This window comes from Pleurodeles waltl, chromosome 1_2 (genome assembly GCF_031143425.1).
Source record: "Pleurodeles waltl isolate 20211129_DDA chromosome 1_2, aPleWal1.hap1.20221129, whole genome shotgun sequence".
Taxonomy (NCBI): Eukaryota; Metazoa; Chordata; class Amphibia; order Caudata; family Salamandridae; genus Pleurodeles; species Pleurodeles waltl.
This window is the reverse complement of record NC_090437.1, coordinates 886812040-886835150: the sequence shown is the minus strand read 5'-3', so window position 1 is coordinate 886835150 and position 23111 is coordinate 886812040. Positions and strand designations below refer to the sequence as shown.

Genomic DNA, 23111 nt, shown 5'->3' with positions numbered 1-23111 from the left:
CATGCGGGGTCGTCACCTCTCCACTGCTCATGGGTTCCAATGCGATTGGCACAGCGGTTTACTGCTTGGCCTCAGTGACCTCCTTTGGCGTACAGTGTCACTGTCTCTCCAGTACACAGACTTCTAATCTGTTTGGCACAGCAGTTCTCTTCACAGCAGACCCACCTGGCATACAGGGTTGCCTGCTTACTACCGCACATGGGCAACAGCCCACTCAGCATGCCAGTATTTTTCATGGCGGCCCAACTGGAGTATGAACAACAGAAGCAAGGGGTCAAGATACAGGTATTCTGACCTCATAAGAGAGATAGAGGGGTTTCTGAGGGAACCTTCATGGTGAGAAACTGCCCAATTATTTGTTTTTGTGGCCAAACGGCAGATACATTGCTGCACTGATAGCGACCCCAGTATAAGCTCACAAAGGATTCGCAGATCCAAAAAAGAATGAAAAAAAACCACCCACTTGCACACCAAAACACGGTGGTTGTTTTAACATGCAGTAATTAGATATTACTTCACATTTAAAAAAACTTAAAAACTCCCTGAAAAAACCAAAGGTTACAGGGACGCTATAGTTAGGTTGATGTTTCACACATACAAAACCCCATAGAAATTCATCAAGTACAGTTATACTTATAGTTATACTTATCTGAAAAACCTACACTTGTCCCGTTAAGTAACTTTAGGCCAGTTAAAGTTTCTTATCATGATTATAGATGTATGTATAACTATAACTGCTGAATTTCCATGGTTTTGTATGGGTAAAACATATAACATGCCTGTAACCTTTGTTTTTTTCAGTGAAAAAATATATATCTGTATATACATATTATATGTATACATACACATATATGTATCAAGGAAAAAGTTTTGTTTGGTCTTTTAGGGGGTGGAGGGCTGTCTTCTCGCTCTAGACATGGCTTTCGCCATAGTACCTCTCAGATACTTATGCCCCTCTCCTGTTTTTTTCACACCATGCCGCTTGGCCACCGTTTTGTCTTGCGCTCCCTCCGTCGGGACAGGCTCTAGTTAGGGTCAGCTGCTATCTCGTAAATTCTCCTTCACGGGGTATAAGCCTATGTTCACCACCCCCCAAACCCCAACTATCCCTGTGGAAAGCAATGTGAGGCCCCTACCAACTCGGTCAACTCAAAAACCTGCTTTGTCTTTCTCTCCAGCCTCTGGTGGAGTAGATGGTTCTACTTCTCCTCTGGACCAACTCTGCAGAGTTTCACGCAGTTCTGGTTGGAGGCTTCAAAGCTCCCTGCTGTCATGTGGTTGCACTGGGAGAGGATGAGGGAGCCAATCTGCTTTCGTTGGAGCTCAGGTCAGGTCAACCAGCATCACGCTACAGCCGATCTGTGTCATCAACTTCTGCAGTCATTTATGTCTGTAAACCAGGCAGCAGTGTTTGGGTTGCAAAGATCTGCAGCTTTAGGTGTTGTTAACATACATGGGACAATTACTGTAAATGGCTAGTGGCTAGTGACCTCTGCGCTCACACTTCCTTCTCTATGACCAACTCAGCCATACCCGAATATTCAGGTATGTATGCAAAGTATCCAGTGTTTGCTTGCACTAGACATTCAATGATATATGTTGGTAAATCATCACTAAGTCATAATTTTGGCAAAAGCATAGGTTTGAGATGTGCTTTGCATAAATTAGGACTTCCTCGTTATCGTTTGTGACTCAGCTTCAGAATGTGCAATCAACAGCTTGCATTGTGCAGAACTCTGCCTTCTGTATTTCTCTTTGTAATAAACAATGAACTTCGCCCTCTTAGCACTAAGTGGTGACAAGACTGATTATCAAACAAAATGAATAACTTCAAAAGTCAGAGACTTATCGCTGTGTTCGCTATAAAATGACTCAATTGTAAGGGTCACGGACACTCCATAACTTACACACTGAAATCAAAAATGTAAAAGGTAGCCATAGATGTATCAAACCCTAAATGTTCTGATTGCCTGCCAGTAGCTGATACGCCTATTTCTGGTTAAGATTTAGGGAAGAATAAATGCAACTTAACTTTTTGTCAATATCCTCCTCAGAGACAAAGTTTTTCCATGTGTATATGTCTTGCCTCCCTTTGAAAAGTTGGAAGCAGGCGTTTCACAAACAATGAACACACATATTGAGCAGTAAAGTTACTGCGTAAGTTGGGTGTGGATATTTCTGAATACCTACAAAGGTACAACTTGGGAGATGTCTGCCACATTCTCAATACACCGACAGTGCCCCAAACCCCCTACGAACACCTGTATTCTCATTCCTAACACTAACTTATACTTGCAGACTTTTCAAGGTTCTGGATCATTGTTTATCATCATAAGATTCCTTAAACTCTAATTCTGTGACTCAGAATATTGTGAATTTTCACTCTAAGTCCAGTTTAGGTAATGCAGTCATAACAGTATTTTCTGACCACAGAGTGCTTTGTTAAAGATGCCCAAAAAGATCTCTAAATCTCGTTGTTCTTTATTCCATCCATGAACTCTGACTACTGTGTGGATCTTCCTCATGGTACACTTCACTCTTCTAAAGAAGCTTTGGAATTTTTTACCATATGGTTTGCCCAGTGTAATGTTTATGTGACAATGATATTTTGAACATCTCTATTTCGAAAACGCCTTCATTTGAGTTCTAATGTTTTTTTTATTGTGTGCTCCTTACAGAGATGTACTCCTCATGATGCTCACCAGGTTTTTGGGACGGTTTGTTAGCCCCAAGCAGCACCAGCAGCTTCTATTGAGGTATGTAATAGTCGTGTCAGGGTGGTGTGAGGGGACACACAGAAGGCGATGTTCACAGCAGCTACAGCTGCCGAATTTGAAAAATGGGGACTCAGTCTCGAATCCCAGCCTCAGTGCTTGACTCAATATTGTGTGGTCCTGAGCAAATCCCCACATCTCCCCGTGCAATGTAATTGTGTGTGTGTAATCCCCGCTTGATGTGCGTCATCTTCTAGATAGATCGTCACCTGTTCTCTCAGTTAATTTACAGCACTTTGGGCCAGATGTATCATTATTTCCAATAGCGTTTACCAAATTGCAATTTTGCGAATTAAGTAATCGCTATTGAAATGTATGAAACTCCAGGAGTTCCATATAGAGATTGGCAAGGGCTTGAAAATGGACCTACCTCATTAATATTTAGAATTTAGGCGAAACCAGAGACTTCTCTCCTTTAATAGAATCCTAAAGACGTACTTGTTTATTCTAAACCCTCTGACCATTGTTTTGAATCTTTTTTATTTTAAACAAACAAAATTTCAGTACATGTATAACGCGGTAGCAGATCGGTAACAGATCATCAGTGCAATAAAACAAGACTAGATGAGAAGAAAAAGCATAATTGAATCCATTACACATTTGCCACTGGTGATCCAGAGTCGTGTACCAGCCCATAATTGTAGTAGGTAATTCAATCAAGGGATCCGGGGAACAGTTGGAGGACACAGTTGAAATGGAGTGTCATGCATAAATGGTGGGAGCAGTGTATGTCCTATGGAGCCATTCTCTTGGTAGTCAGCAGGCAGAGGCGGGGTGGTGGTGGCGTAAACCAAGCAAATTCTATACAGGTAAGGTATTGTATTAGGGAGAACCATATGGGCTGGAATTTGGCATTAGTTTTGGTAAGGTTAAGTGATAGCTGTTCCATGGCAAGGACATGCCATAACCAAAATGATCCCCTGTTCCTTTGTAGGTGGAGCTGTTTGTTTCCAAGAAAGGGCAAACAGTTGTCTAGCCGCATGAAACATTTAGCTAATCAGCATCCAATCATCCTGGGTAATGGCTGTTAGACATGGAGGTTGTATCCCTAATATTACTGTAAGGTATGAGGAAGTGAGGGGGCTTCCGATCGTAGCTTTGATGTGACTGAGTACTTACTTCCAAAAGGTAGAGATGAGGGCACACAACCACCAAATATGAACAAAATCCCCATGTGTGTTTTAGCAGTGCCAACAAAGGTCTGAGGACCCGGCATAAATGGCGGACAATCAGGAGGATGTATAATACCATTGAAACATAAGTTCACATGTCATTTCTCTAAGAGAAATGCTACGATATGTTTTGGGTAAGTCACGTTACAGAGAGGCCCACTGTGTAGGCGTCACCTCCCCTGCATCAAGTCGTGTTCCAGAGGGCTTGGTATGTGTGTGTACTGATGGGTGTAGAATGTTGTAGCGCACTATGGACCAGATGTATCGAAGTGTTTTACGATTGCAAAAACTGCATTTTGGTATGTAAAAAATCCAGTTTGTGATTCGGTAACTTGTTACAGAATCTCAAATTAGATTTGCGACTACACACTGATTCGGTATTAGGAAGGGGAATGTCAAGGGCATCCCTTCCTAATACCGAATTGCAGATGTATGTATGTATGTATGATTGTTTTGTGACCGTGAATGCGGTCGCCAAACAATCGCAGTTACCACCAATTTCAAATTGGTGGTAACCCATTTGCAAAGGGGAAGGGGTCACCAAGGGACCCATTCCCCTTTGTGAATGCATGCCAAAACATTTTTTAAGAGCAGGTAGTGGTCCCAAAGACCGCTGCCTACTCTTAAAAAATGAAAAGAAAACGTTTCATTTTTCTTTTTTAAATGCATCCCGTTTTCCTTTAAGGAAAACGTGCTTCATTTAAAAAAAATTAAAAAAAGGATTGCCTTATTGAAAAGCAATCACAGACATGGTGGTCTGCTGAGCCCAGCAGGCCACCATCCTTGTGATTGTAGTCATTTGCAATGGCTCGCAAATTGCGACCTACCTCATGAAAACTAATGATGTAGGTCCATTTGCAAGCCCTTGCGAATCGCAGTATGAAACTCCTGGAGTTTCATACATTCCAATAACCATTACTTAATTGCGATTCGCAAAAAATCACAATTAGGTAATTGCTATTGGATATAATGATACATATGGCCCTAGAGGTATCAGAGATAATCCGTCGCGAGCCATCATAGTTTCTCACTAGTTGTTCAAAGAGAGTGTAAGGCTGGATATTTTAAGGTATACTGAGGGGTGGAGCTCCTAATGTTTCAATTGCATATATTGCATTTGCGCCACCCTGCAGACATTATCAGCACCTTGCCTATTGCAGATGAAGCCTACTTGATCTGGGTCAATAAGGTGTGGGAGATGAAGCTCAAGCCTGGAGTCCAATATCTTAGTAAAGAGCTTGGCATTAGTATTCAAGAGGGCAATTGGACAATAAGCGGAGCAAGGCATCTGGTCTTTCCCTGGTTTGGGGATAAATGTGATTTCTGCACCTGCCATGGATGGCGTTAGACCAGACTCATGCGTGAATGAATTAAACAAGTGAAACAGGCGTTCACCCAATGCGGCAAGGAATAGTCTGTAGAAGCTAATCGGTATAACATCTGGTTTTGGGGTTTTGCCAAGTGGAAGGGCACGAAGTGCTAAGCAAAGCATGTCCATGGCTCGGCACCTCCAGAAGCTCTGCATGTTGGGGATGTCGGGGTTCCCAATTCCAGGCAACAAGATACTCCTGGATGAGTGGCTATGGGGCCTCTCTGCTGCCGTAGATGGGTTGATAGTACTTAGTTCATTTTCTCTGTTTATCGTGTTCGGATATCGCCCAACAACCCATTGCAATGCGTAGTTTAGCAATGTGTGCCTTTTGCCTGAGCCTGGCGTAATCTACGAGCTAGTATTGTGCCCATTTTATTCCCCCCTTCATAATACTTTTGTTGAAGCGCCAAGAGGGAGCGTTCTGCTCTATTCATCCTGTGTGCCCTTAATTGCCTTCTCAATGTGACTAACTGTCTCATGAGACGCTGACTGGGCGCTGACTTGTCTTGGTGGTGTAATGTGATTATTTCTGTAGATAGGTTATCTTCCACGATACGGGCCTCTCTATGTTGGGTAATGGCTATGGAGGGTATTATCCCCCGAATAGTGGCCTTAAAACCATCCCACACCAGGGGTACAGCATCTATTTTAGGACATCCTCATTCCTCACTCCTCATCCCTACTTCTCATCCCTACTTCTCATCCATCATTCCTACTTCTCTTCCATCATCCCTACTTCTCATCCATCATATATTATCCCTACTTCTCATCTATCATCCCTACTTCTCTCCCATCATCCCTACTTCTCCTCCCTGCGTTTCATCCCTGCTTCTTATCCATCATCCCTACTTCTCATCCATCATCCCTGCTTCTCATCCATCATCCCTGCTTCTCTTCCATCATCCCTATTTCTCTTCCATCATCCCTACTTCTCATCCACCATACATTATCCCTACTTCTCATCTGCCACCCCTACTTCTCATCCATCATCCCTGCTTCTCTTCCATCATCTCTACTTCTCATCCATCATTACTGCTTCTCATCCATCATCCCTACTCTTCATCCCTTCTTCTCATCCATCATACATCATCCCTACTTCTCACTTCTCATCCATCATCCCTACTTCTCATCCATCATCTATCATCCATCATCCCTACTTCTCATCCATCATCCCTTCTTCTCATCCATCATCCCTTCTTCTCATCCATCATCCATCATCCCTACTTCTCATCCATCATCCCTACTTTTCATCCATCATCCCTGCTTCTCTTCCATCATCCCTACTCCTCATCCCTGCTTCTCATCCCTACTTCTCTTCCATCATCCCTACTCCTCATCCCTGCTTCTCATCCCTGCTTCTCATCCATCATTCCTACTTCTCATGCCTGAGCCATCATCCCTACTCCTCATCCATCATCCCTACTCCTCATTCCTCATCCCGCAGTCATACCAACAAATTTTCAGTTTTGTGAAACACACCTTCACACTGATTGGTTAGGAACAGCCAATCAATGTTATGAGAGAGAGCTGCATTCTTACAGCTCTGCTGGTTTGGGAAGTACAAGGAGCCCACAGCTAGGGCCATAAATCAGCTCTTGGAGAAAGGGTTATACAGTTCTTCTAAAGTTCATTGAAAATCTTTCTGGTTTCAGAAAAGAAACAAAAACAGCTCTCAGAGATAAAAGCAGCCTCATAGGTAAACATGTTATTTCTTACAAATAAAAAACAGGCTCAGATTTAAACATTTTATTTGTTACAAGTAAAAATGAAACCAGAAAGAGTTTGGATTAATTGAATTGCAGTGTCACCAGAGTTGATTTTAAACATTTTGTTTCTACATATGAAACTGAAACCAGAAAGGTTTTCAGTTGAACTGTAGATGACCTGGATAACCCTCTCTCCAAGAGCTGATTTATGGCCCAGGCTGTGCACTCCTTGTATTTCCCAAACCAGCAGAGCTTTCTGCAGAGGCCTGTGCAAACAGAAAAACACTGAGGTAAATAAAATGAAACATTGTGCAGCCTTGAATTCACTGGAAACAAACACAGAATTGCATTTCCCCTCCTCCCTCTTCACCCACCATGTGCAATGAGGAGGCTGTTTTTCATTGAAATAGAATGCAGCTCTCTCTCATAACTCTGATTGGCTGTTCCCAACCAATCAGTGTGGAGGTGTGTTTCACAAAACTGAAAATGTGTTGGTATGACTGAGGGATAAGGAATGAGGAGTAGGGATGATGGATGAGGAGTAGGGATGATGGCAGAGGCATGAGAAGTAGGAATGATGGCTGAGGCATGAGAAGTAGGAATGATGGAAGATGGATGAGAAGTAGGGATGAGAAGCAGGGATGAGGGATTAGAAGTAGGAATGATGGAAGAGAATTGGGGATGAGAAACAGGGATGAGGAGTAGGGATGATGGATGAGAAGTAGTGATGATGGATGAGAAGCAGAGATGATGGATGAGAAGTAGGGATGATGGATGAGAAGTGAGAAGTAGGGATGATGGATGATGGATGAGAAGCAGGGATGATGGAAGAGAAGCAGGGATGATGGATGAGAAGTAGGGGTGATGGATGAGAAGTAGGGATGATGTATGATGGATGAGAAGTAGGGATGATATATGATGGATGAGAAGCAGGGATGATGGAAGAGAAGCAGGGATGATGAATGAGAAGTAGGGATGATGGATAAGAAGCAGGGATGAGAAGTAGGGATAATGGATGAGAAGTAGGGATGATATATGATTATGAGAAGTAGGGATGATGGATGAGAAGCAGGGATGATGGATGAGAAGTAGGGATGATGTATGATGGATGAGAAGTAGGGATGATGGATGAAAAGCAGGGTTGAGAAGTAGGGATGAGGAGTGAGGAATGAGGATGTCCTAAAATGGATGCTGTACAGGGGTAGGGAAATCTGTGTTGTGTTGTATGTGAAATAGCCTATTATACTCTTACGGATCTCCTCTACATCCACTGTGGGTGCATCCGCCCCCGCTAGGACGTCCTAGGGTGTACGGAGGAGTGAATCCACATCAGTTCCACATGTGTGGTCCAAGATGGAGAAGTCAAACATCTCTGCCTTGTCGAGGGCGGAAAGAAGAGAGTGTGATACGAAGATTAGTCAATTATAGAGTCGAAAGGATGAACATGTGAATAGATGAGTAATCCCTAGTGCTTGGGTGTTTGTAGCGCCAGGCTTAGATGAGGTCCAGGTTTGATATATCTTGTTTCAATTGGGCTGACATGGCTCCCATGCTCTGGTATGAAGAGTTAGTTCTGTCCATGGAAGGGTCCCATACCAAGTTGAATTCTCCTCTTACAATCAAGTCCCCCTCTGCTTCCCACAGCTGGTCTTGAAGGACTCACCTGAGATAGGGATCTTGTGATGTGTTAGGGGCATAGATATTAAGCAGTGTGAGCTTCTATTTTCACCGGGTCATGTGTAGTGTCAAATACCATCCCTCCCTGTCCCAAACCACTTTAATGGTATTGGATCCAAGGTGTGACTTGCAGAGTATCCCCACGCCCAGTGTTTTAGTATCTGTAAATGCCCAGTGTTGCACAGGGTACTTAGGGTGTGTCACTCTATTTCTATCACTCGGAGGTGAGTCTACTGAAGGAAGACAACATCTGGGTCATGGAGTAAAATGTATCTTCAGGTTTGTTTGCGCTTGTTTGGGGAGTTAAGACCACAGGTTTTTAGGGACAGTAATTTAAGACCCCTACCCATTGGAGGGAAGAGTGGTATTGGCTATTTGGCCAATATACATTCTGCTCACTTTCCGTCACTCTACTGCCCTCCCCACGCCCCGTGCGACTTAGCAGTAGTTTTCACATAAGGTTCCATAAGCATCCCGGTCCCCACCTTTGATTGAAAACCTGCCGGAAAAAAACAGTTAGAAACAACTACACAGTAACTGTAGACCAACAGGTTCCAACTCTTGCTCCAACTTCCCAGAGAGACCGGGACCGTGGTGCCTGCATCTCTATAGAACAGTCACCCTCTTGGAGTGATTGGCGAACAGGGGGGTACCGTCAAGAAACTGTATAAAGTCTAGAGCGGAGGCCATCCACCCGATCCACCGGCCCCCGTGGCCCACCAGCACCACCATCTTACAAGATCAGGCAGTTGTTTGCTATAGGTCAAGTCATGAAGAGGGCACCTCTATTGTCCCTAGGAACCCATCAGACAGAGCTGGGAGCTGAGGGTGTCAGGGACATTGCTTTGTCCATGTTGCGGAGATGTTGTCTAACGTCTTGTTTCATATCTTCTTTGGAGTTTCTTGCTGGTTGCTTATCAATGCTACACTGGCCCACAGTGGTCCACATTGGCTTCAAAGTTTCTTTGGGTGCATCCATAGTCGGGGACACAGAACCAGTCCTCTCCGGAGTATACATCCCCAAAAGGTGTTTTGCCTCCGAAAGTGATTGCACGCTTTCCTTCCCAAATGAAGAGTAGAGCAAACGGGTGGCCCCACTGATAGCTTATGTTTAATTGTCTTAAGTGGTACATGATCGGCTTGAAGTCGCTCCTGCCGCGCAGGGTTGTGGGGGAAAGGTCTTAGAATAATTGGATGGTATGACCCTGGAATACCAAATCTGTCTTCTTCCTGGCTGCCTGAATAAGGGCCTCCTTTTCTGCAAAATAGTGGATGCATGCTAGGACATCTGGGGCCTCGGTCGAGCAGGCTAGTGCAGATCGCACCCGCTGTGCTCTGTCTAACATTGGTGGTTATGCATCTGTCTCCCCCTTGATTGCCTGGAGGAGGGCTGCCGTGAATGCTAGGATGTCTGTACCCTCCAGCCCCATCGAGACCCCCCGTATACGGATTTTAGTTTGTCGGCTGCGGTTTTCAAGGTCTTCCTGCTTAGCCTGTAATTCAACATGTTGTTTCTCCAGGGTTGAGATTTATCACCACAACATTTCCTGGTCCTCCAACCTAGCAGCAATAGTACGCTCCATGTCATCTACTCTTTCCCCTAGCTCCAACACATCTTTATTAAGGTCTCTTAGGCAGGTTTTAAAGTCTGCTTTGAGAGAGCCAATCTCTGAGCGTATTTCTTGAAGAAAGTGAGTCATAAAATCCTGAGTGATAGGAACTTGGGAGGGGACCTCCTCAGAAAGGTTGTGGGACATCGTGTTTTTATCAGTCTCCACAGTAGTTGCCTTGTTCCAAAAAGAGGTCACTGCGGTCTCCTTAGTGGATTTGGTGCATGGCATAGCGATGAAGGGTTATCAGCTGGCTGTGGGGAGGTGAAAGCTACAGAATCTTTGCTGTTGACTTTTTTATCAGGGTGACAGAAGTCTGATTCTTTGCATTTGCATCCCTTCCCCAAGGTGACTACTGCAAGAGGTCAGGGTAGCAGTAAGAGGCTGTGCAATAGCCACACCAGGCTGTTAAGAAAGGCTATCTTGCAAGGCAGTGGTTAAGCAGTGTTCTAAAAGTTCATTTCCCAGTGCACCAGTGGTCATTCTCCGGGGTGATTGTCGTGCTGTCTTGTCGAATGACATGTTGCTTAGTGTTTAGAGGAACAGTGTCCAGAAGCCCAGATGGTGGAGTGGTAACGTGCAGATGGTTCAGTGGGGCATTTTTTGTGTCAAGTTTGTTTATTGTCCTGTTTGGCCCTGTCAAGTATGACAGACCCAGTGGTCCCAATGCACCAAATTACTGCCACCAGTGAGGACCATCTTCCGCGCCAGCCCCAGACCCCTCCTTTTTTGCCTGAGTATCCAGGGGAAGTTCACCTGGACCAGGCTGTTCAGTCGTTGAGGGGCCCTAGCTATGATGAGGGGTGAGAGTAATGTCTCTGTTGTGGTTTACAACAGGCAGAGCTGATTGCCCAAACGTGCCTCTGACCAGAGGTGCAAGGCGGTTATTTGGAAATGTAGTCCCAACAATGTTGTTGTAAAAAAGAATCTTAAATAGTGCTATGGGGGCAGCTTAGCACTCACCTCCTGTTTCTGATCCCCTCCAGGGTCTCCATTGCTGTTGGTTCGATGGCGCTGGGGATTCGTCCCATGCATAGAAATGTAGAGCTCCCTCTCTGCACTATTCCCCCACAGCAGCCGCCACAAGTCCGGCCAGGGAGCGAGTTTCACCGCTATTGTGTGCCTCCACCATCATCATCTCCCTTGATGGTTCGTAATTGATTGGAGCACCAGGGGCAGCTGGCGCAGCACTCTGCTGGTGCTGGAGCTCAGAGGTAGGGGTGACTAAGGCAGCGGGCCAGATCAAGCTCACCCTGTCCAGTGCTGGTGCAGCCAATGCTTCTCCATACAGCGTCCCACTCTAGGAGCAGCACCCTCCGCTCCACACTCCAACTGGATGCGCTTTACAGCTCTAGTCAGGGACACTATGGGAGGTGCAGGCTTCACAATGACAGGAGCTGGAGGTAGCTGTCTACCTCGCACCCGGGTGAAGCCGATAGCAGAACAGCCCAATCCAGGAGTTATTACCTGGACTCCTTGCCTCTACAAAGATGAGGAGGCTGTCTAACAAGATGGATAGTTTATAACATTCAAGATGTGAGAAAACAATATGAGGCATGTTATTAATGCACAACTTTGCTCTGTTTATGTGTATCCCCAGAAAAATAACTATAGGATAATCTTGGAGGCCTCTTTTCAGTGAACATGTTCATTTGTTTGGACAGTCTTCAAAGCCCTATCTCTTGCAGATCTCACCAGCATACTCAGCTCTGTCAAAGCCACTTCTTATGATGGTGATGTCTTACCCTCATCTTTCATCAAAGCACTCTCTGGTGATGCTCTCGCACCTCTACTCACCATTGTCAATGCCTTCAAGATCACATCAGTTATAACTTCTTCATGAAAACCAATCTGGCTTCAGATCACGCTGCAGCATTTTCACACTGCTACCTTACATCTCACAGATGATACCTTCCTGACCATGGATGAAAATCACCCCGCCTCTTCATATTGCTAGACCTCTTACCTACCTTTGACACAGTCGCCCGTCGCACTCTCATTCACACCTTTGAGTCCTGAATCAGATTCACCGGCAACCTCCTACTCTGCTTTTCTTCATACCTTTCCAACCAACACCTGTATGTTCACATGGGCACCTCTAGATCCCAAAAGATCCAGATCACTTGCAGAGCCCCCCAGGGTTCCATCCTGGCTCCTGTCATTTTCAACCCCTACATGGAACTTACTGTTTCTCTGCTCACATATAACAGCACTAGAATTCACCAATATGCTGATGATACTCACCTCTACTTGAAAGTCTCCTCTGCCTCAGACATCCAAGGCATCAAATACTGCCTGCACATCATCCAGATATGGATTTCTAGCACAAACCTGAAGCTCAAGCCAAACAAGATATAATTCCTGTTATTTGCCAAGAACAACAGACAAGAAACAGTACAAACCTGGCTCAATGATGTGAACCTTGATAGCTTTGGACCCCAACTTTCACCGAATGCCAAGTCACTTCTACTCACCATGTATACCAACCTCACTCTTAAGGAATGCATTGGCAAAAAACACAAAGACTGCCTGATTCCAGCTCTCTCTTCTAAAAAATGTGAAACTGTTTCTTTCAGTAAGCGACTTCTGAACTGCTGCTCAAGCTTTCATACCTTTGCATATGATGATGTCCTGCTCCATGGGCTTCCATACCATGACCTCCCATACTCAACACTGGTGCTCATTAGGGGGCATTGTACATAGCACAGCACATCTCATCTAGGACCTGAATAAATATAATCACATCACCCCCGTCCTAATGGAACTCCATTGTCTCCCCTTGCTGGCCCACACCATCCCCAAAACCAACTGAATCTTTTACAAGCCCATTAGGACCAGCACCTCTGCTTATCCTGCAGGTGAAGTTAACCTTTGCTGGTGGATCTCAGCACGACCGCAGTCTGGGCACCATCAGATTGCAGACTAAACAGCGTAAAAAAAAAATACAAGGGAGCAAGCTGTTGTACACAAATGAAGCAGCATAGATGAGGTTGATTTAAACAGGAACTTTAATCAGCCTGCCCAACGTGACTTGCTCAAGCCAGCCTCTACCGTAACTGGCTGTATTTCAAGACCTAGCATTCAAGTGGAACCTTGGAACACAGGTTCCACTGCATCATAAATATGACACATTCTTCTCCCTTAATACTGAATTAAACCAACATACTATATATAAAATACAAATTCTACAAAGAACATAACTTTCTAAGCAAGAGACATCACATTCTGTACAACACAACTAAAACAAAAAGAATTATAAAACATAATTTAAATCCAAACATTAAAGGTATACATTTTTTCCTTTCTTTTTTTTTTTTTACAAAGTTTTCTCCTTATTTTCCACGTTCCCGCACATAATATCAATCAATCAATCATTGGATTTATAAAGCGCACTACGTACCCATGAGGGTTTCAAGGCGCTGGGGGGGGAGGGAAGGGGGGGGGGAAGCTGGTGTTACTGGTCGAAGAGCCAGGTCTTGAGGAGTCTTCTGAAGGTGAGTAGGTCTTGAGTCTTCAAATAGGAAGGAGGTTTTCTATCTCTCTGTATCTGACCTATTCTTCTTTAACTTTCCTCCGTACATCTATTTGCAACAACCCTACCACATTCTCCATCTTCAAAACTACAGAATCCTTGACTAGGCATAAAATTGGAAACAGACACCTCATGAGACACAACATCTTCAACTTTCATTAACATAAAACCACTACACACCTCAGATATTTACACATCAGACTGTTCACACCTTCTCCAATACTTCATACCAATCAAAAACGTGTTTGACTTTGAATGGACCCCTAAACTTAAACAGTTCCCTTCCAACATGTCCATCTTTCACCTTCAGCCAGTCACCAATTTGAATGTTTGACACTTTGCTCCTCTGTGGAAGAGAACACCTGTGTTTATGAACACTTTTCAACCCACTTGGAGCTAGTTTATTATAGGTTTGCATCCCCTCATTATTTCAAAGGGTGACTTACAATTCCCCTTGATTTCTGTGATGTAGTATGCCCACACTAACACCTCGATGGCCTCACACATCTCAGACCTACTCCACACAACAATCCGAATAGTCCCCTTCGCCATGTGATTCATGCATCCCAAAATACTATTCGCCTCCAGATTGTAAAGGGAAGTGCAATGATGTTTGATACCGTGTGCCACCACAATTTCCATCATCTCACTGGACGTGAGCTGGGTGCCATTATCTGTTAGCAAAGTGTAAGGAAATCCTTCCCTTCTAAATACTTCTTGCAACTTATTGATAGTACTGCGCCTGGACACTTTTCTCATAAATTTGACCTCCAACCATTTTGAAAATACGTCAACCAAAACCATGGCGAACTTTAACTCTTGTTTGACTCTTGACAACGGACCTATGAAATCCATACACACACTGTGCCATGGTTCCTTGGGGTCTTGAATATGACCTGACTCAGACTTCATCCCTTCCTTCCTTTCTCACTTTCTTTGCAATCCACAAACGTTTCTATGAAGTGGGCTGTTTGCACATCAATTCACGGCCACCAGAAGTTCTCTTTTACTCTTCTTTGTGTCATTTACTGCCCCAAATGGCCTTCATACACCAACTGGATAATTTTCCTTCTCAGATTTTCCAGTGGTACAAATCTATACCCCCTCATCAAAACAATCTCCTCGCTCATAGACAATTCATCTAAGGTTTTGATGAACGATCTCACAGAAGGAACAACCAAACTCTCTATCCTTCCACCTCTGATAACCATTTTACAAACTTCCTTCAGGACATTATCCTTAGTCATTTCTTGCACCCATTCATCTTTAGTAAAACAACAATTACATCACTATGCATTGCTTCTTCTACCAAGCCACCGCACCTTCCTTTTCTTGGTCCATAATTTTTCCTTTGTCCACAGTCTCCCAATCCACAGCCAAATGAGAAAGAGCATCTGCCTGAACATTACAGCACCCAGAAATGTGCTCGATTACTTACTGAAATGTCTGCAAACAAGCTGCCAATCTTGCTAATCTAGCTGATTCCTTGTCAGCACCTCCTGGGGTGAGAACCTTTATTAATGGTTTACGTTCAGTTCTCAATTTGAAACTCACGCCCCATAAGTATGTCCTGAAATATTCCACAGACCAAGCTGCTGCCAATGCTTTCTCCACCCCTTATGAATTTGAGACAACACAGCACCTACACCCAGTGCACTTGCATCCACAGTGAGAATGGTTATCAAACTGCACCAATATTCCTGCTCCACACCCTTCCTGCTTACTGTAATCAAAGCATTTTTGTTGTTCCACACCTTACTTGAATGTACATCCTATTCTCAACATCTTTAAATCTCCAGTCTTTGAAGCAAAGTTCTCTACAAATGTGGCATAGTACTCTATGAGTCTCATAAATTACCATAGCTGTTCCTTACCTCTGGGTTGTGGAGCCTGTTTTATAGCCTTCAATACATTTTTGTAGGTTTTACACTTTCTCCAGAAATCGTATGACCCAAGTATTCAATTTCTCTACACAAAAACACACATTTTTCTTTCCATAGAATAAGTCCTACATCCAACATTTTTTTGTACTTTCTTTAACATTCGGTTGTGTTGTTCAACTGTAGTTCCATATACCAAAATGTCATCTTGAAAAAAATCACATTTGTAAATCCTTAATATAGTTGCAACATTATCCATTGGCTGCCAAAGATAATCCAAAGGCATTCCTGTGAAGCAAAATGTCCCTTCCATTGTAATGAAGGCGGGTAAGCCTCTGGAACTGTGATGCAATCGAATTTGATGGTAAGTGCTCCTCAAATCTAATTTTGAGAAGAACTTGGAACCTTTGGTCAAAAGTAATAACTCATTAATAGTTGGTAAAGGGAAATTGTCAGTAATTATATTTTGATTAACACTGTGGAGATACAACAAAATCTTAGACTCTGCATTTTTTTAGTTATCACCACTGGTGATATCCAAGTAGGGGCTTCAACGGGTTAAATTTCCCCCTCCCTCACCATCTCACTCAACATCAGTTTGACCTCTTCTCTAACTATTATAGGAACTTCCTCACTTTGTTCTTAGCAGGCATCTCATCAGGTTTCACCCTGATCTTGTGTACATGTCCTCACAATTCACCCCCATCTTCCCTTAACACTTTTTTCACCTCATTCAAAATTTCATCAACACTTTTGTCATCCACCACCATAACCTGTCCTGGAGCTATCACCTATCCCCTGTCTTCACAATTGTTGTACACAAATGAAGCAGCATATATGAGGTTGATTTAAACAGGAATTTTAATCAACCTGCCCAACATGACTTGCTCCAACCAACTTCCACCGTAACTGACTGTATTTCAAAACCAAACATTCTAGTGGCAGACAGGTTCCATTACATCATAAATACAACACAGGCCTATTCCATCTAAGCACCCAGGATTTGAAACAACAACCCCGTATCCACCAGGACTACCCCCAGTGGTGCATCATTTAAGGAAAGAGTTGAAGACTACCCTCTTTTCACAATGCATTACCTGTTCACAAACCAGCTACCTCTCCTGACACTCATTGACTTTATGCTTATCTTTGGCCCTGTACAACACTTCACTGCCTTTTGACTAGATTTGCACTATAGAAATATCATATACATACATACACATATACATACATAAACGTAAAGAAAATAGCAACACAAAACCAAGATTGATCTGGGTTTCATCTGCGGATGCTCCAGGCCACTCATGGACATTGATAGTCTATATTGAAATAAAGAATTACGATAATTGTACCTGCAATTCGCACTGAATCCAGCTCTGGAACTGATCACTTTAGTGGGTGTGTAGTAACATATGATCACATTGTTTTCACATACCACTCCCTTATCTGCAAAGCAAACATCTTACATCACAGTTACTCTTTAATACACTGTACCTAGCACCAACACCAGCGTGACTAAATTAAAAAATGATTTGCAACATTTATTATTTATTAAAAAATACTACTATTCATCATACAATTCATGTTAAAGGTCAAAAGGTTCTAGGAAAGGGTTTTTCTTTCTCATAAAACATCCAATCATACATCTATGCATTTCATTTAAACTCTACATTCATCATTAATCTCCCAAACTCAGAACATCTTAACATTAATTTATTGATTTCATTCATCTTAGTAATAAAGGTATCATGGTGCGACAATTCTAAAAACCGTCAATGCGTGTGTTTTGGTGGAAACATATCCTTCACATCTACCTCCCTCACAGATGCCATTAAAGGGCAGCCAAATAGCTCTTTGGATCTATGTGGGATATCTCATCCAGTAGCTTATTTGCATAGCTGTGGCAATCTTCACACACATAATGGACAGGTGAACAAGTCACATGAAGAAATGTTTCAAAGGATTCTGTTAATACTTCCCAGGGTATGTTGGTACAATCCTATCTGTTTATCCACTAAATATTTGGCCCAAATTTAAGATGGCCTAACGCTAAATATCGCAACATTAGCATAATTATTTTTTACTCTAATGTGGCAATAGTGTGGCAAAAACACCATACCATATTTACAAAGTGACTCAATGCACGCATTAAACCATTATGCTCCACATTATGCATGTGCCAGGCATAATATATCCAAAGGGAGGTGTTCCCCTGTTAGATTGCCTGCAAAAATGGTGCAGTGGAACCTACGAGATTCCACTGCATCATTTTTAGCTGCATATTTAATGCCTGCACAGAGCAGAGGTTAAAAGGAGGCACACCATTCTTTATAATGGGCCTCCATGTACTTTGTAGGATTAGCACCAATATTTTTGGTGCTAATCCTGCAAAGTATAACAATAGCATAAAAAATGATGACGCTATTGTCCCTAACCTGCGCCATTGTGCGCCATATGTTAAATACAGCGCACACATGGTGGCATGGGGGGGTGCAATGGGCCGCAAGAAAAGTGTCACTTCATGATATGAAGCATAACTTTTCTTAAATCTGGGCCTTTGTCTACTGGTCTGATTCCATGTGTTAAAATTAAACAGGTCATCCAAGAAAGTTTTTGAATCATGGTTTTGTTTTATGTTTACCTAATGTACCCTCGGCTGTTCTACTTCCTTGCTACAAAGTCTATGCAGTTTAGTCAACAGTGTGATTAATTCATCCATCAGCTACTGTGGTCTGTTACGCCCATCTCCTTTAATGGATAAAAATTATGGTAGAGAGGCATAATAGACCATAAAAGGATAATGAGTGATTACTTTTTCTGGTGATGAGGATGGGATACTTTCTGCGCAGGGGGCAGCGGACAACTACCTCACCCGAGTGTTACTATAGGGAGCCACCTCATCCTGGTGTTCTTGTGCTGTGCCACCTTTGACATTTGAGGCACAGTGAACTGTACTGCTGGTTGTTTATTATCTACACCATCCTATGACATCTACAAGGTTATTCAGGTACCGGCTTATCATACAATGTGGAGACAATATAATTACACTAAGGTAGTACAGAGTTAAGAAAGCATCCCATCATTGTCGCCAAGAAAGAGTGAAGTAATCACTCGGAAAACTAATTGGGAAGTCAGTAGCTTTATAATCTTTACATCTCATGACGCCTCAAGCCCCTCAACTTCAGCTGTCCAACCTTCTATATCAGGCTTTGAAACATTCCAATGTGACAGGAGAGGGGAATAGGGATAAGGGAGAGGGAAGGGTTACATCAAGTGAACAAGAGCTAATACAGTTACCTCGGATTCACAAAGATAATTCAGAAAATAATATAGAGTAATTAATTATAACAGAGACCTTGTTCTGTGTACACTGTTAGCTGACCTTTCTGGACACCCACACATCACAAAACATTTGCTGACCCCAAAATACAAGGTGGTGTGGGACTTTGGGAAGAGGTATATGGCAGAAGTATCTTTCCATTATAATCATTTTAAAATATGTTAGAGGTGACTTCTTCTTGCCCTACTGTGTACTGCTAGCAATAGATGCATATAAGGAGACTTATCTTGGATGTCAGTGTATCACAGGATGTACCTTATTGGCTGTGTTAGAGAGCATGTTTGTTCCTGTTGATTAACACGAGAGTGTTTCACCTCAAATGGATGTTTTTGTTGAAATATGCAGGTTGCAGCTCCATGATAAGACCATCATCAAGTTTGAGGAGTTGTATGCAGCTATTCGGGACCCTGTTCCTTCCGGGGGCCCAGCCTGGCTGGACCCCATCAACAGAAGACAGGTGGAGCGGATGATGATGACAGCCTCCCAGGTCCATGCGCAGCTCAAGGAGAAGGCCAGACAAAGGTAAGAAGGGCATTTCTACTGTTCCACGTGTCATGTTTATTTGAATGGTTATTTTCATGTTACGTCTCCCATGTTGGCAGGCCACTGTTCATGAAGAGTCCTATTACTGCTGAGGTGAGGGAAAGAACGAGAGAGAAAGAGATTGAGGGAGTGTACGAGTGAGAGAGAGAAAAAGAGTGAGAGGAAGAGTGAGAGAGAAATAAAGAAAAGGAAATAGAAAGAGTAATAGTGTGTGTGAGAGAGAGAGCTACAGATAGAGTCAGAGACAGAGATATAGAGGAAGGCAGAGACATTGCCTTCAATCATTTTCATATACCAAGATTAGTTGTATGTCTTTTCTTACTTATACCAATAGTTAATTATGTTGATCATCGTGAATGTGCTTTATTCTGTGTCACTCAATATTTGTAGACATTTTGGGGGTCATTCTGACCCCGGCCGGCGGCAGAAGCCGCCGGCCTGGCTGGAACCGCCAGAATACCGCTGCGCGGTCAAAAGACCGCCGCGGGTATTCTGGGTTTCCCGCTGGGCTGGCGGGCGACCGCCAGAAGGCCGCCCGCCAGCCCAGCGGAAAACACCCTTCCATGAGGATGCCGGCTCCGAATGGAGCCGGCGGAGTGGAAGGGGTGCGACGGGTGCAGTTGCACCCGTCGCGATTTTCAGTGTCTGCATGGCAGACACTGAAAATCTTGGTGGGGCCCTGTTATGGGGGCCCCGGCAGTGCCCATGCCATTGGCATGGGCACTGCAGGGGCCCCCAGGGGCCCCACGACACCCCATACCGCCATCCTGTGCCTGGTGGCCAAAACCGCCAGGAACAGGATGGCGGTATGGGGGTCGGAATCCCCATGGCGGCGTAGCTTGAGATTCCCCAGGGCAGCGGAAATCGCCGCGGTCAGAATGCCCAAGGGAGCACCGCCAGCCTGTTGGCGGTGCTCCCGCGGTCGTTGGCCCTGGCGGATTTTACCGCCAGGGTCAGAATGACCCCCTTTATGTTTGATTTTTTGGGGGGGGCGGAGGGGAGGGGTATCTACATTGCTCTAGCCCTCAGGAGTAGTGGAAAGCTTTACCTTGAAAACAGGAAGTTTGCATGTGCATAGATTAAGGCGCATTCCAGTTTGATAACACCTCTTTCAAGAAAGAGAGTTACGTAAAAAAAAAGATAGAGCACAAGTTAAAAAAATGAGATGGCAATGGGGTGAAAAGTAATTTACTGAGAAGATGGACTGAGAGGAAACAGATGAAAGAAAGGATACATTTGCGGAAATTAAAGAATCCACTAACGACAAAAACAAAGAGCACTAGGAGAAAAAGAACGACTGATGGCCCATGTAGACACTGGGATCCTGGGCTGAAAAGGGTCACTTTTTAAGTGTTGCCCCTCACGTGCGCAGGCTTTACCGCTTACATAGATCCTACTGTTAGTTAGTTACTTGTGCAGTGAGGGTAGGAGGGAGATTCAAAATACGATATACAGCATGACTGAATGCAGATTGTGACTTATCTGCTCTCACAGGTAATATAATTTGATATATACTGCTATCGCAAAGATGGAGCTTGGCTAACAGAAAAGTACCAGCAGTGCAAATGCTTTTGTTTCCCACAATGTTTAAAATAATGGTGTGGAGATCTTTGGTGACTGTGGTATCACAGCTTGCTCTTTGGATATGTGCAGTAGCAGTGATTAATTTATAAATAACATAAATGCCAGAGCCCTCCTCAGGAGGCCACTGCAGCTTGCCCCACCCATTGCCCCTGCCAGCATTGCCAATGACAGTGCCAACACGATGACTAACCACCTCATTGATACACGTGTAACAGTCCAGACTATTCCAGGCCCTCAAAGCTATAAGAATGGCTTAGGTGGCAGGTATTACTAATTTTTAACGTACATTGTATTAATAAACACATGTTGTGGTGCTCATCTCCAGACTGGACAAACAGTGTCATCATGTGGCAGACTGCCATAAGTGCCAGTACCAAGCAGCTGAAACCAAATTAAGCACTGTGTAGTAGATTTACACTACTTCTGTAGACTGCATTTGGGGTGTTTTGCTGTATTTTACAGTCAATACCTGTAGCAATACTTTTCAGCTTTGTAGTGAATGCTATTACAGTATAGAAGCTGATGTGTGACTGCAGATGCTTCCTAAGGCCAGAACTGATGCACTTATTGCATCCATTCCTCACGCTGACATTTCTACGGTAAAGTATGTCTCGTCCAGATTTTAATGCACATTGAAAGCAGACTACCCTATTGGGGTTGATCACAGACGGTATTAGCTGCTCACTTTTGTGACAGGCATCAACCTTCAAAGGCTCCAAAGGGGACCCACAGACACAAACTCCACCCCACCCCCAAATACAACCACAAGCACCTAGGGTATCCATGGAAACCCATGTGCATTCACAAACACACATGCACGTGGTCACGCACAGGGCACCATGATTGTACCACACAGGTCTGATGGTGCCTATGTTCAACCATGGTTGTCCATAGGCACCATGAATAACATAGTCACGCATCTGCACTCACAAGCAGAAATGGACGCCACTTCATTATGATGCAGATGCAATACACTGGAATACGCTTTGTATGTTATATTGGGAGGTAGTTTGTGATTCTAGTGCTTTCAGCGAGTCTGCTCTACCCATCGATGCTTTAACAAATGTATTTACACACGTCAATTGCAGAGGACCTTCACTACCTATCCGTTGAGAAAATAATGACAGATGAATTTGCCTGCATAGGCTCTCGTTCTATGGTCATTTGTAATCCAGATACAATCAGAAACAGGAATTTCCACCTGCATTGAAATTTCAAGTTGTATAATTAAACTGATCTCCCCTTGCTTTTCCACCAACAAATTTCGGCATAAATTACTTACCAAAGCGTGCACAGGGAAGAAGTGCCGGAATGAATGTAAAATATGCTGGAATCAGTGCGCAAACAACAGTTAACACTGTTAGTCCCAATTGCATAGGTCTAAACTTCAGCATCTCTGCTCTGAAAAATTCTGACCATGTTATCCTGGCAAACTCATGATGAGGGCCATAGTGGTCAAAACTATTCAGCATCAACAACCCGGTTTTCAGCATCCTGCCTTCCGTCATGAGCAGAGAAGTTTGTTTCCCATGTTGCTGTTAGTAAATCTTTGGGTGGATCTTTTCCAACACCGTCAATATTGGTCCTCTATGAAAATGCAAAAAAGCCGCTACCTGTCCTTATAAACCTAAATAGATGTCTGTTAAGTACTCACGCTTCCATATAGTCCATTCTACTTCCTTCCACATTATCTCTCTCCCTTTGCTCTAAACTGATGCCTGGAACATTTTTTGTAGTCCTGTCACGTTCATTGACTATAAGTCCTTTTCGATCATGCAGTTGTCTATTCCCCTCTTGTGTTCATGTCCTCTGTACTTGAGATCTCGATTTCCATTGTTGTTATATTATAAATCACACTCACTTTCCTTTATGTTATGTTAAAAGTATTTGTAAGACGCTTATGTCACCGGTGGGCAGGGGC

The 23111-nt window shown here is 43.6% G+C and overlaps 1 protein-coding gene across 1 annotated transcript in view; it reads left to right on the top strand.

Moving 5' to 3' along the window:
- Positions 1-23111, top strand: part of LOC138245733 (EF-hand calcium-binding domain-containing protein 6-like) — a 348792-nt gene that overhangs the window by 102442 nt on the left and 223239 nt on the right. The window contains exons 5-6 of the mRNA XM_069199599.1: positions 2679-2756; positions 19409-19585. Coding sequence (XP_069055700.1) covers positions 2679-2756; positions 19409-19585 — 255 coding nt within the window. The remainder of the gene's footprint in view (positions 1-2678; positions 2757-19408; positions 19586-23111) is intronic.